General features: G+C 40.5%; 1 protein-coding gene across 1 annotated transcript in view; it reads right to left on the bottom strand.

Moving 5' to 3' along the window:
• The window catches only part of TBC1D14 (TBC1 domain family, member 14), a 25,934-nt gene extending 16,897 nt beyond the window's left edge, over positions 1 to 9,037 (bottom strand). The window contains exons 1-5 of the mRNA XM_009078819.1: positions 8,920 to 9,037; positions 6,065 to 6,147; positions 3,856 to 3,973; positions 2,278 to 2,384; positions 1,321 to 1,401 (exon numbers count right to left, since the gene is read on the bottom strand). Coding sequence (XP_009077067.1) covers positions 1,321 to 1,401; positions 2,278 to 2,384; positions 3,856 to 3,973; positions 6,065 to 6,089 — 331 coding nt within the window. The 5' untranslated portion in view covers positions 6,090 to 6,147; positions 8,920 to 9,037. The remainder of the gene's footprint in view (positions 1 to 1,320; positions 1,402 to 2,277; positions 2,385 to 3,855; positions 3,974 to 6,064; positions 6,148 to 8,919) is intronic.
• Between the last annotated feature and the right edge of the window lie 3,768 nt (positions 9,038 to 12,805).

Here is a 12,805-nt window from a genome sequence, read left to right as displayed (position 1 = left end):
TTTTATTTTCCAGGAAGGGTTAGCTTTTACACAGTTCATTTATTTTGATGTGGATGTAAGGGAATAAGGGTATAGACAGAACAATTCCCTGAACTGAGCACAGAGGCTAAGCAGTATGTCCTGACCTAGAGCAATCCTACAGTGCACAGTGACCCTCAATATGTTTTGAAGTGATGCAGGGAAAGATGCAGGGCAAGGCAGGTCAGGCACGTCACTGGTATTGCTGACAAATCATCAGACAGACACAAGCCTGTTAGTCTGTGACCCTCTCACCCTCAACAAGGCTTCCCAGTGGCTCCTGGAATAGCTGCCTCTGTGGAAAGGCTGTAGTGGGAGAGAGAAGTCCTAAAGCAGCAGCATTTGATGGATGCCACCTACCTCTATTACTGTCAAACTCATGTTTATTTAATCTTTGTATGTGTTTTTAGTGATAATGGACACTACAATATACCCTCCAGAGCTGAAATAGATCTCACACAAAATAGTATTCGTTTTCTTTCTGATATCAAAATGTTTTCTTTGTATTCTGTTTCGGTAAGTATAGTTGGAAATTACCTACTGCTGCTTACTGAGCAATCAAAGAGTTATCAGCAGCCAATGCTTGTACCAATCACAGGAGCATCTACACTCCAGAAAAAAAAATGCAGGAGGAAGATGGAAATGCACTAGATGCCATTTTATTTAAGATGGAGACAATCTTAAGAGAACAAAATAGGGGATTTCCAATCAAAACCATTTTTCTGCTGATAAATGCCAGTATGCATGTTCTCCTCTTTCTGCTCTGCTCAGCATAATTACTTACCAAAAGAAATTTCAAGCATTGGCATGTAGTTTTTACTCTCCCAAAACCAGACAACTCTCCCAATTAATTAGTAAAGCTCAAACCACTTCGTCTGCAAAAATAAATTGCTGCTCTCTGAAACACACCCACGAGATGGGCTCAAAGTTGCAATAAGGGACTAAAATGCAATTTTCCTCTATCATTTGAGCCTCAATTCCAAAACTACAGATGCAGAAAATTATTTTAGTGTTGCAATTGAAATGATAATCCCCAAACTTCCCTAGTTTTCCTACAAATTTGCATCAAAATAAGTACTGTACTTAAGAGACTGCTTCTTAAGAAAAATGTTTTACAAGAGACAGTTTCTTTGAGACAAATACAGCTATTTCTTGCTTCCACAAAAAGACATTTTCTTCTTATCAGAAGACATCCTTATAGCTGAATTTTTTTGTTTAAGGTGTGTGATTTCAGTTTAAGGAATGACTGTACAAAACCTCTTTTTGTGTAACACAGCACAGCTCACTCAGCAAAAGCAATACCTTCACATTCTCCTTCAGTCCCTCCTGTGCTAAGCGATCGCCACTTCTCTTTGGCACGAGCCAAGCAAATGTCATACAGCTCTGGGAAAAAAAAAAAACAGAAAATCAAATTCACTATTTGGCTATGCTCATGTCCACTAGCTACCACATGGGCAATGCTGCCCGAGGCACTGCCCGTAACAGGAACTCTGACACAGTAGTCAAACTTCTAACTAGGTTATGGTTTTGAAAGATTTGTTCTACTGACCTGGAACTTCAGATTCAGGGAAAAGGAAAGGCAATCCAGGCACAAGTTGCATTTTGATGTTCAAGGATATACTTTTTCTTATAGAGCACTGATGTTTAAAATCGTAGTCTGAGTGGATAATTAAGAGAGTCTGGCAAATTCCATGTAAGAATTCCACCCAAGGTAACTAACCAAGCACAGAAAAGCAGCACAATACAGGAGTATTGTCTACCACATTTCCATGTTGGAATTGAATACATATGTTAGTCTTTCTGAGCTTGGAAGTAGCACGTTATTTTTGCTTTCACAAACACACACACAAACCGAAGTACAAATCTTCCCAGGAGCCTTTCAGTCTCTTAAAACCCTCTTGCCTTGCTTCAAATCAAAGGAAGCACAGTATGCACACTCACAGGCGTCACAAAATTAACAATTCTAAGTTTCCAAAAGAAAAATAAAAAGTCTGAGTCATTCGTTCTGACCATTTCCATCTGACATCAAAGCAAGACATAGCAACAGCAATAACCAGAAACAATTCAAGGAGCCCTAGAACAGCTACAAGATGAAAAGACACTGTGTTATTGAACAAAATGCATCAAAGCACCACTAAAAAGGGTAACGAGGTAACATTTCCTCACGCTCACACCTCAGGTTCTGATACACCACAACAGGTACACGTCTGTCCCCCTACTATTTCTCTCTGCAGGACGTGGACAAACCAAGAGTCTCACCATGGGTGATGTTTAACTCGTTGCCAATTGCCAAGCTCCAGACTTTGCCTCTCACACTGGGCGGAATGCCCTGCCACCACAGCTCTCGAACCTTCCGGGAACAACACCTGTTTGGAGCGAAACAGATCATCCTGAGAAACAGTTCACTGCCAGCTCAACTGCACATCAATAGGCCAAGAAGCCAAATACAATTTGCATATACCCATTCTTTTGTACTGTTTTGCTCTGAACTGTAAAGGAAAGTTTCCTTCCTCCCGAGGTAATGGTTTGTTTTGACAGAAGCAACCAGAAGAACCTTAATCTGCAACCACACTTGACCAGCAAGAATTGTAGGGAAGCAGTAAACAAATGAAAAGGAAGTCCATACCTATGCCACTGCCTATGCTAAAGACTGGACATCTCCATGTAAGACTAAATACATAAATAAGTTATGGAATTCTGCCCTCTGCCATCACCCTGCTGTGCAAATAGACGTGGTTTCACACCCATCTTTGTAGGTCTGTGCTTCTGGAAAAATGCATGAAGGTGTGACAAGGAGTAACTTTGAGGTGGGAGCATGAAAGGCACCTTAACAGAACACAGGCTTTGAAATGGCTGCAGCCAGTTCATCCATCTGAGAGCCCAGGAGGAGGGACAGAATAGCACCTCAGCACCAATGAAAGGGGTAAAACCACAACAACCTGTTCATCTAAGAGCAGATTCTCCACTAAAATGCAAAATAGCAAATACACTGGGGAAATCCTGGATTTATAAACCACTATAGGAAAAGATGACTTCATTTTTACAGCAACCATAACAGATGCATCTTCAAATGCTGAAGACAAAGATGTAAATCCACAATTTGCTTAGACAATTTATTATACCTCAGTTCTCCAAAAACACATTTTTCCAACAAATTCTGTCTGTATTTGGAACATACACTCTCAGGATAATTGAATTCTGTGGTTAAACACATTGCAATTGAGAGAGCTGTTGGTTTCTGTTGTGGTGGTGGATGTATTTTGGGAGGGGCAGGGAGGGTTGTTTTAAGATGACTAGCAAAGACCATGAAGGTAGCTGATCAACTGTCTGTGCTGTGTCTTTGCAGGAAATCTTTTAGCACTTAACATGGGGTTTTTTAATCACTTTTTCCCTATTTCTCTTTTCCAGCACTTGATTATCCCAGCAGGTATACTCCTCTGTAATTAGAGACGCTTCATAAACCATACACATACTTCGATCTACACCTGGTATTACATCAACAGCTCAGGCAAGTTCATTTCTGATAAATTCATGGAGTTCAAGTGTTATGCCTGATGCTTTCACATTCTCTACCAAAGATCATTTCTCAGTGCTTCCCAGTTTCTGAGATCTTGAGCCCTTGTTAAAGGCAGGTCTTAAGATTTGGCACTGCATTACTTCCAGCCACCTTAGAGAAATAATGAAACACACATTGCTTATTTTCTTTCTGTCCAAAAGTGACTTTCAAACAAAAGCTTCCAAGACCATTTCAAATTATGCTTCCTAACTTTGTAACTTCTCTTCAGGACATGGACTCTGCAATTTTAAATTAAAACTCAGTATAACATACTGCCTTACATAGTTTCCCAGTTGGGCAAGATTTCATTGTTCCAAGTTAAAACAGCATTGCCAATGCTGTCTTCCAGTTTACAGCGTTCTTCCAGTTGTTTCTTTCTCTTCTGGGCTTCTTTAAGCTCTGCAGAAAAGGAATTTTCATTAGGTGAATAAAACCAGAGCTAGTCATGGCTATACAACCATGGAAAAGGACACTATATTCACCCAGAGGTGCAGTGGACTGTTTGAACTCTAAACATTTCCCAGGCACACAGCAAGCTAAGCAGTGATGCCCAAGGTGCATGAAGGACAAAGTGGAACTATGCATAAAGCTCATTTTTGATGGATGGGACAAAGGGATTTGGATAATATATGGGCTCCTTTGACCCTTCAAATCTACCCACACTAGTCACTTTGAATTAGCACCTCTGAGTGCTAATTCAAAGCACCACCTGAGGCCAACAGCCTCACCTAGTAGGACAGGTCAGAGTATTTCCTAATAAAGCCTCACCCCTTTATTAAGGCAGACTCAAAAGTACAGGAAAAACTAACTTAAGTCTTGTATTTTGCTTTCATTCTTCTGTCACAATTTAGATATACTGTCAAGAAATCACACGAGCCACATTTGTGATGTGACTTCAGATATGGTTAACCTAAATGTCAAACATCACAAATGGAAACCTTCAGTTAATTAAAAAGAAAACATTTCACATTACTGCACTATCACTCAGTATTTCTTCCTGCATCATCAACTACTGCTTCTCCCACTGGCAGCTATGTTAGACATGCCTTTACCAAATGCAGGCAGACACTCTTCATAGCAGCACAGTGGAAATACAGGACACGTGTGTGTGCAAACACTCTGTCTCCAGTATGAGAAGGTACTGACCTGGCAAGTAAAACCAACTGAACAACAGCAGCACCATGAACGAGGTCTTTGGAACGAACACATTCTACCTGCTGTGCCCACTTTAAAGCCCAGCAGAAGCTGTGAGTGAGCAGAACCACACCAACTGCCTCATACTATTTTCAGCTACGACACAAGCTCTGTGTAAGCCTCCTAAATGCAGGCTTGCAAGTCTTCTCTAACCAAAAAGAGGGTGTTAACACTCTCTGGTCTCCTGACCTCTAGACAATGTATCTCTCTGCAAAGCTGTTCATCTGGAGCGGCTTTAGGGGAAATGGGTTTGCCACAGTGTTTATCTGGACAGAATGACAGACTCCAGTAAAGTGAAGACAGCACAAGGACCTGGTCCATTGCCTAACCATCATCCCATTTCTCCCAAACCACCTACCCTACATGCAAAGAACAGAGAAACTATTTTGGACCACTACACATTAAGTGGATGTCCTAAAACAGGACACATGCAAGTTGGAACTTCACTGGTTAAGAGTATGATGTTCAAACCCACGAGAGGATACTTCTCTTAGTGTGTCAGCTACAGAAAGCAAGGAAGTCCTGGGTGCCTATCATCTCTCCACTGTTTCATAAGGCTCAGGGGTCTGGCCAGCTGGAAAAAAAAGTATTTCCAGTAGCTCTCCCTGGAAGCAAAACCTCTATGAGTCCAAATTTCCTATTATTGCAATGCTGATTTTTAATTAGAAAACCCAGATGGTCAAATATATCAGCAGAAGGAAACCACTACTGTCACCTCTACTTCATGTGCCTGTTACAGCGTCACTAAAACACTTCTCTGAACAATGTCAGACAAGAAATTAAGAGCAAAACAAAGCTGTAAATTTTAAGTGAGAGATCATCAAATTAACATAACTGCATTCATTTTCCTATGTGGAAAATTATGTGTTTATGCAGTACAGCCTGAACAGGTTGTTCCAACATGAAACTGCCAAACACCCTGCAGCTCTAAGTCTAGTCTTCACTAATTTGACCGACAATCTACTTCAGTATATTAGTACATTTTTAAACCCACAAATAGATGCCACTCATTTATTTTGGAGTTACACATTAAAAAGCTTCTTTCCTGCTGGATTCCAGGACTGTTTTCTTTTACAGCATGGGATGGGGCGTTTCAGTGAAACTACCTTTGTTCCTCTCTCTTTGGATTGATTCTTCTTTGAGGGGAGTGTGGTCCTTTAGGAGATCATAAAACACTCATTTGTGATAGGGAGGTACAGATCCCTCACATTACAGAGCAACAGACTGACACAAGTGCATTTCAGGTTTAGAAATACCCCTCAACTTTACTGTTCTGATGACTAAAAATTTCATCACCTCTTTTTTTTGCTTGAACCACCATTTCTTCGTACTGTTGTCTGTGTTTCTGAGCTTCTTCTGCTGGTTTTGCAGGGAGGTTCCTTAAATTTAACACAAAAAAAATGAAACAATCAGTATTTGCAGCTGGCATGGCTGTCTAAAGAAAATTCTAGACACTTCCAAAAGAAAAGCACACACTGCTTCTTGTCAGAATATCCAATCAAAGAGCAGAACAACAGATCCTTGGAAAGAAGCTTTTTTTTTGCTAGGATCAGCAGAAGGGAAGGGAAGAAAACTGACCAGTTATGACTACTTTTATACACAAAATACGCTGAGTAATTTCCTTATGTTTGGTAAATTCAGCATTTTTATTACTAAACTCACTGAACCCACAGGCTGATCTTCATAAAGGGAATACAGAGGTACATACCAAGCTGGTAGTTTTGATTTAAACTGGTAAGATATAGGAACACACACTCTTTTTCTGTGCATCTCATTTTAAGACTTAGACCCACAACTTCCATTACCCACACACGGTGCCTCCCTACCACAGCCTCCTTGTTCCTTCTGCTCTCTGAGACCTCATTTCTATGTCAAAGGCTTAATTCCTCCCCCTCACTTCTAGAGCAGCAAGTGGCACTGGAGTCATAGAAGCACAACATTTCAGGGGCTGGAATGGACCTTAGAGATCATCTACTCCCAACAGGTCGCACCAGAGCAGGTTGCTCAAGGTTTCATCCAACCTGGCTGTGAACACTGCCAGGGTTGGGGCATCTACTGCCTCCCTGGGCAACCTGTGCCAGTGTCCCACCACCCTCACAGTAAAGTCATCCTTAATATTCTCACCTCATCAATACCAACACAACATTCTGCTTTGTGATTAAGACTCTGCCATATAAATACACATGTTCACATGTCAGAACACATTACCTTTAAGCCAATCATATCTGTAATTAACATAACCACATGTGTCCCATACAAATACAGGATCACCAAAACATCAAAGCAGGAAATGACTGTTTTGTTCTTCTGTATTGTAGAACACTGTATTTTATTCCTAGGACAGTTTGTATCTTTGGTGAATAGAAGAGCTCTGCAAAAATTCACTTTCATGTTCCTGTAAGGTGTCACATATTAGGCAGCTGCTAGCCACCAGCACAGCCCCCATTAATAATGAATTTGCTTTACTTTTTACACAATCACAGTGTCTGTAAAGTAGGCACAGCCATGCTGTACCTGCCTGGGAATAGTTTGTCAAATCAAAAGAGTGTTACTAGAACAATGAAAGTAAATTTTCCACACTGGTGTCCTCGTTCACCACAGAGAACAAATCTACTCTTTTTCCAGATTCACTTTTGTAAATTGATCAGCATTATTTATTTTTTTTTATCCAAGTCTTTAGAACTAGGGAAAGTTTGGAAAGAAAAACCAACTTAAATTCCACCACTCAAATTATTTGCCCTGTCTCTTAACATCACCACCATACATGTGAGATGGTCTTTAGTATCTATTAAGATTCAACCAACACTTTTTCCACTTAGAGCTATAAAGACTACGGAATATTTACTGATCTTTTTACTAGAAAGTTTTACATAAATCCTACAAAAGAAAAAAACTGGAAAATCAAGCCATTTTGAACAAAATCTTGCTGTATTTTTCTCGCAGAAATCTTAACTTTTTGGCATAGGAAATAAAGAAGAAATCACTTAAAGCCTAATAGGTTAAAAAAAAGAAGAATGCAAACTTAAGTAAACAATGACAAAAAAGATTCTTCAGAAAGCCACAGGACAGCACTGCTGTCCAGAGCAGTTTTCCCTACTACACAAAAGAAATGATGATTCAATTGTCTAGAATCTTTAAAATACCTTTTCTGCTAGAAGTTCCTCAGACTTTCAACAGCAAAGAATGCAAAATCTGAACATTCTCCTGTAACCTATCACTAATTCTGTGTTTCTGAACACTGTACTGCTCAGGCCATCACACAAGAAGAAAGACTTTTGACAGGTTTTAAACACAACAAATACGTTACAATGTTTTGTTTCCAGCTGTGCATAATAAATCCTGTTATAACAAATAATCACTCTTACATTGCTCTAAATGTCCCAAGGTCTTGCCACACAGTTCACCAGCCAAGCCAAAAAAGTGACCTAAATAACCCTATAATTAGACTACCTGGATATGAGCACTTTTCACACAGATTTGCTGATGGAAACACAGATCTATACAATGCCAGGTCTTCACACCAATGCACAGCTACACTACAAATGCAGACAGCATGCCCATAAAGCAGATACCATTCATTAATTGACTGAACATGACTGAATGTGTGTCACTCAGGAGCAAAATAGGGTAAAGCAGCTGTCAGTAAATTGCTCTGGAGTCAGTCTGTGTATCCAACAATCTCCTTGCAGTAGCAGAGGTATGAAATAACTTATCAAGTACTTAACACTCTTTAAAATGTGATACCAAACTCACTGCAGAGCAAGCATTATATTGTTTCATTATTTATGGAGGGTTTTCTGTGTAAACAAGACACTGTATCTTGCTTCTCAATTCCTTTAGCATATACCAGCTTCACTTTCATGTTTATGTTCTCCCATTGCAAATAAAATTCCCTGTTCAGAAGGTAGAATCTCTCCAGACCAGAGCTCTGCTCTCCTAACTACCTCCTTTCATAAAAAGCCATTGCTGTTATTATGAAATAAAGTTCCTTCTGTTTGAATAACTTTTCTCATTATCAATCCACTTTCATATTCTGGAAAGAATTCTGCTTTAGATTTTAAATAATCTGAGGAAGCAAAGACACTGAGCTAGAGAATCTTTGCCAACCTAATTTCAAAGAGACCCTCACTATGGCACTTCCCAAAACTTACGCTGGTCTGTCCTCTAAAATAAGTGCTGTAGTGGAGAGTGGTTCAAAATCCAGATTCTTCCTCACATTCTGTTTTGGAGAGAGTGGTCTGTGAGCTCGTCCACTTTTGTCTTCATATTCCTAGAGAAGATAAAGACAGAGCAATTTACAAGAGTGGATAACACCAAAGCAATGCACATGAGAACTCCAAAGGGGTCTACAAAATTCTTCCAGATAATATTTTCACATCTCTGTCCTACTGCAGTCCCCTTTTTCAACTCAAGCAGCCTCAACACTGAAAGCAATGATAACATTTATGTTCAGGAGTGAGTTTTGATGGGGTTTTTTTTCCCCATTCCTTCTATTTGTAAAAACATCTTGGGAGAAAACGTCATGGGAGAAATAAAGAAATCACCAGGAGTGTAGTCAAGTGCAGGACAAGTTTCCCAAGACATGGTAGAACCTCTGGCCCTGAAGGCATTCAGAGCTCAGGTGAATGAGCCCTGGGAACCTTGTTTAAGCAGATTCTGTTCTGAGAGGGGAGTCAGCCCCTCAGAGGTCCTTCCACCCCTAATTACTACATCACTGTCATCTATGGGAGAGGAATTTGCACGACATTTTTCCTATAAACACAAGTTTGGAAGAAAATGTACCAAAACCATGACTTAATGGGATAAAACAACCTCTAGACAACTCCCACCTACTCCAATGCTTGAAGTACTATAGCAAAGTATCAGTGACAGACAAACAACAGACACAGTCAAACAGTCCTATGGGAAAAATAAACTCATATTATAGATACTTCTACATTCAACTTTATAATGATTTTTGAAATTTCCAAAATCCATGGGCTTTCATGTGGAGACAGTTTATACCATTTTGATTAAAATAAATTTGAAAAGGTAATTATTCTGTAAAAGCTAATCATTATAAATGAGCACTATGAACAGTGTTCCAGCCATAGACTTTTTCCTGTTAGCACAAAGAGCTCCCCAGGTGGTACTGCTTTCATTCTCTCAATCTAACCTGTCAATTACATCAAAGCTTCCTTGGGCAATACATCCAACCTTTCCAACACCATCAGAACAGCCTGAATCATTCAGCAACTAAAACAGGATCCCTAACACCTCCACAAAAGACTTCTATAATTCAACCTTAAAAAAAAAAGATGGATTAAAAATGGACCTGAACGCACAACAACTCAACATTGGGTCTTGTACTCTACGTTGTGCAGCTCCATTCTAGCTCGAGCTAGTTCTGTGGGACTTGTAGGTGCAGATCTCTGCAGCTCTCATGACACATAAAATCCCTCTTTTTCCTTGTGTGTTAACTGGGCACTGCCTCAGCAACCAATCCTATGATGCTTGTGTTGCTGTAATGGGAAATATGGTCATGAATTTGGAATGTCTGCTTCATTCATACCAGTTAGTACTGCTATGCATGCCACCAGTTTGAAAACAAGGAAAAGAAACAAGAAAAATGTATTTCAATTACTGAATACTTAGTTTTCATAATCATAGAATCAACCAGGTTGGAAAAGACCTCCAAGATCATCAAGTCCAACCCTACCATGGTTACTAGACCATGGCACTAAGTGCCACATCCAGTCTCATCCTGAAAACCTCCAGGGATGGTGAATCCACCACCTCCCTGGGCAGCACATTCCAATGCCTGAGCACTCTCTCTGTAAAAAAATCTCTTCCTAATATCCAACCTAAACCTCCCCTGACAGAGCTTGAGTCTGTGCCCTCTTGTCCTGCTGCTGGTTGCCTGGGAAAAGAGACCAACCCCAAACTGACTACAACCTCCTGTCAGGGAGTTGCAGAGGGTGATAAGGTCTCCCCTGAGCCTCCTCTTGTCCAGGCTGAACACCCCCAGCTCCCTCAGCCTCTCCTCATGGCACTTGTGCTCGAGTCCCTTCACCAGCCTCGTTGCTCTTCTCTAGACCAGCTCCAGCACCTCAATGTCCCTCTTGAGCTGAGGGGTCCAGAACTGTACCCAGTATTCAAGGTATGTTCAGTTTTGTCAAGTAAAAGGACAGAGCTTACACTGCCAACGCCTTTGCTAATCAAAAACTCTAGAGAGAAAATAAGCAAAGAAATACTGTAAAAAAGGTGTTGTCATCAAGAACATCTTGAGCAAGCCAAAGCACTAGCCTTACATTAGTCACTTGCATGAGCAAGCAGCTGATAGTGACCAGTGCATGAGTGTACCACCACAACGTGCCTCAGCTGCACCAGTAAATTCACTGTGCTGATGGGAATGAAGCAAATGGCTATTCTTCCTCCCAGTTCCTATCAGAAGACTCATTTTCTTATTAGCTCTTTTCACAAATTAACATAGCCAAATATTAATCTGCTTCCACAGACAAGGTGAACCTTGTGCCTAAAGCTAACATTTTTACTCTTTTGAGACACTACTAGTAAAAGAAAAACCATCAGGCAACCACAAGAAACTGCTGATAAGCAGAAATCATCATAAATTGATATCCTAAAGCATCTCAGAACTTGACATTAAAACATATGCACCCAATATGCTTAATACAGCAGAAGTTCCAGAAAAGCTGCTGGATTTTGGCTCATGAAAATTATTTTCAGGGTCTTCTTTCACTGAAAGGCAACTGGAGAGCCAAATTGCTTTTGGAAGGTGAGAAAACAATGTCCACACCGGGCTGCAATAGAGATTCCATTCTGTACAGCAGAATTAAATCTGGAAATCTCTTTCAGACGAGCACAAAGTTTGCCAGACCAGCAGTACACATATCATTCTTCCAAGAATTTCTTGGTTAAGAAAATGCTTTAACATTGAATACGAGTGGCTTGTTACAGTATCAGCATAGGAGTACAGTCACTCAAACCTCTCAGAAGAGCCAAAGCCCACCCTGCAGTTCAGCAAGTATCAGTGACGTGTTCTACTCAGCACTCCCCTACGGTAAAGAAGCCAGACCAGCACAAAAATGGGAGTGGCACATTTTATCAGATTACAAGTATGATTCCTTTGTAGTCATTTCATCCTTTTCAGTGGCAGCCCAAAAGAAAAAGAATTAAAATGTCTGTTGGTGACATTAGCTACAAGACTGCTTTTAAGTAGGTAAAATTTCACAAATCCAACAAAACAAAAAACCCCACCCAACACTCCAAAAACAAACCCACAAATGACAAACCTCTCAAAATCAGGAAGACAAAAAGCTCATGAAAATTGTCTTTTATTCCAGTGAGAGGAGATGCAAACAGAGCATAATGCATGATATAGCCATGAAGCACAGTGAAACCTCCACAAACTCCTATTAAGAGTATCTGCTGACTGAGCAAGTGGAAGTATTTGCACATACAGTCATACTGCAATAGGCTGAACCACACAACAGCTCATTTTGAGCTTTTTCTTTTCTTTTTTTTTTTTTTAAACAGGCTCAATTCTCTCACAGGTACAAATAATTCAGCATCTGTTTAAATCCTATACTGTAATTAGGGGTTACCAACCTGATATGGCTGCAAGTTAATTTTAGGATCAATTTAGGATGAGCTGATCATTTACGATTTAGAATACATCCTTATCACCGAGATCACTTCGGCTTTCTTCCAGGTTTCATCCTTACCCGCTCTCAAGAGCTGAGCTAGGGTCTGAAGGTGTTCTACAAGAGCCTGCTGTAGATTAAAGCGCTGATTTAAATTCCCCAAACCAAACAAAGAAAACCCACAGGAACACCCCTCCCGACAGCGAGTTTCACCCTGGGTGGAACCCGGCAGCCTCGCGGCTGCGATGCGAGAGCCTCAAGTTGTGATGATCCTCAGCGATTCCTCAAGAAAGAGAATCTAACCCGCACAGAGATCCTCAACCGTCTCCGCGGAGCGACGCAAATAACCCCCCAGAACACAGCGCAGCTGCACTACCCGTGAGAGCTCTGAGCG

This window comes from Acanthisitta chloris, unplaced genomic scaffold (genome assembly GCF_000695815.1).
Source record: "Acanthisitta chloris isolate BGI_N310 unplaced genomic scaffold, ASM69581v1 scaffold9177, whole genome shotgun sequence".
Taxonomy (NCBI): Eukaryota; Metazoa; Chordata; class Aves; order Passeriformes; family Acanthisittidae; genus Acanthisitta; species Acanthisitta chloris.
Note: the sequence above shows the minus strand (reverse complement) of the source record. Positions and strands in the feature narration are given on the sequence as shown.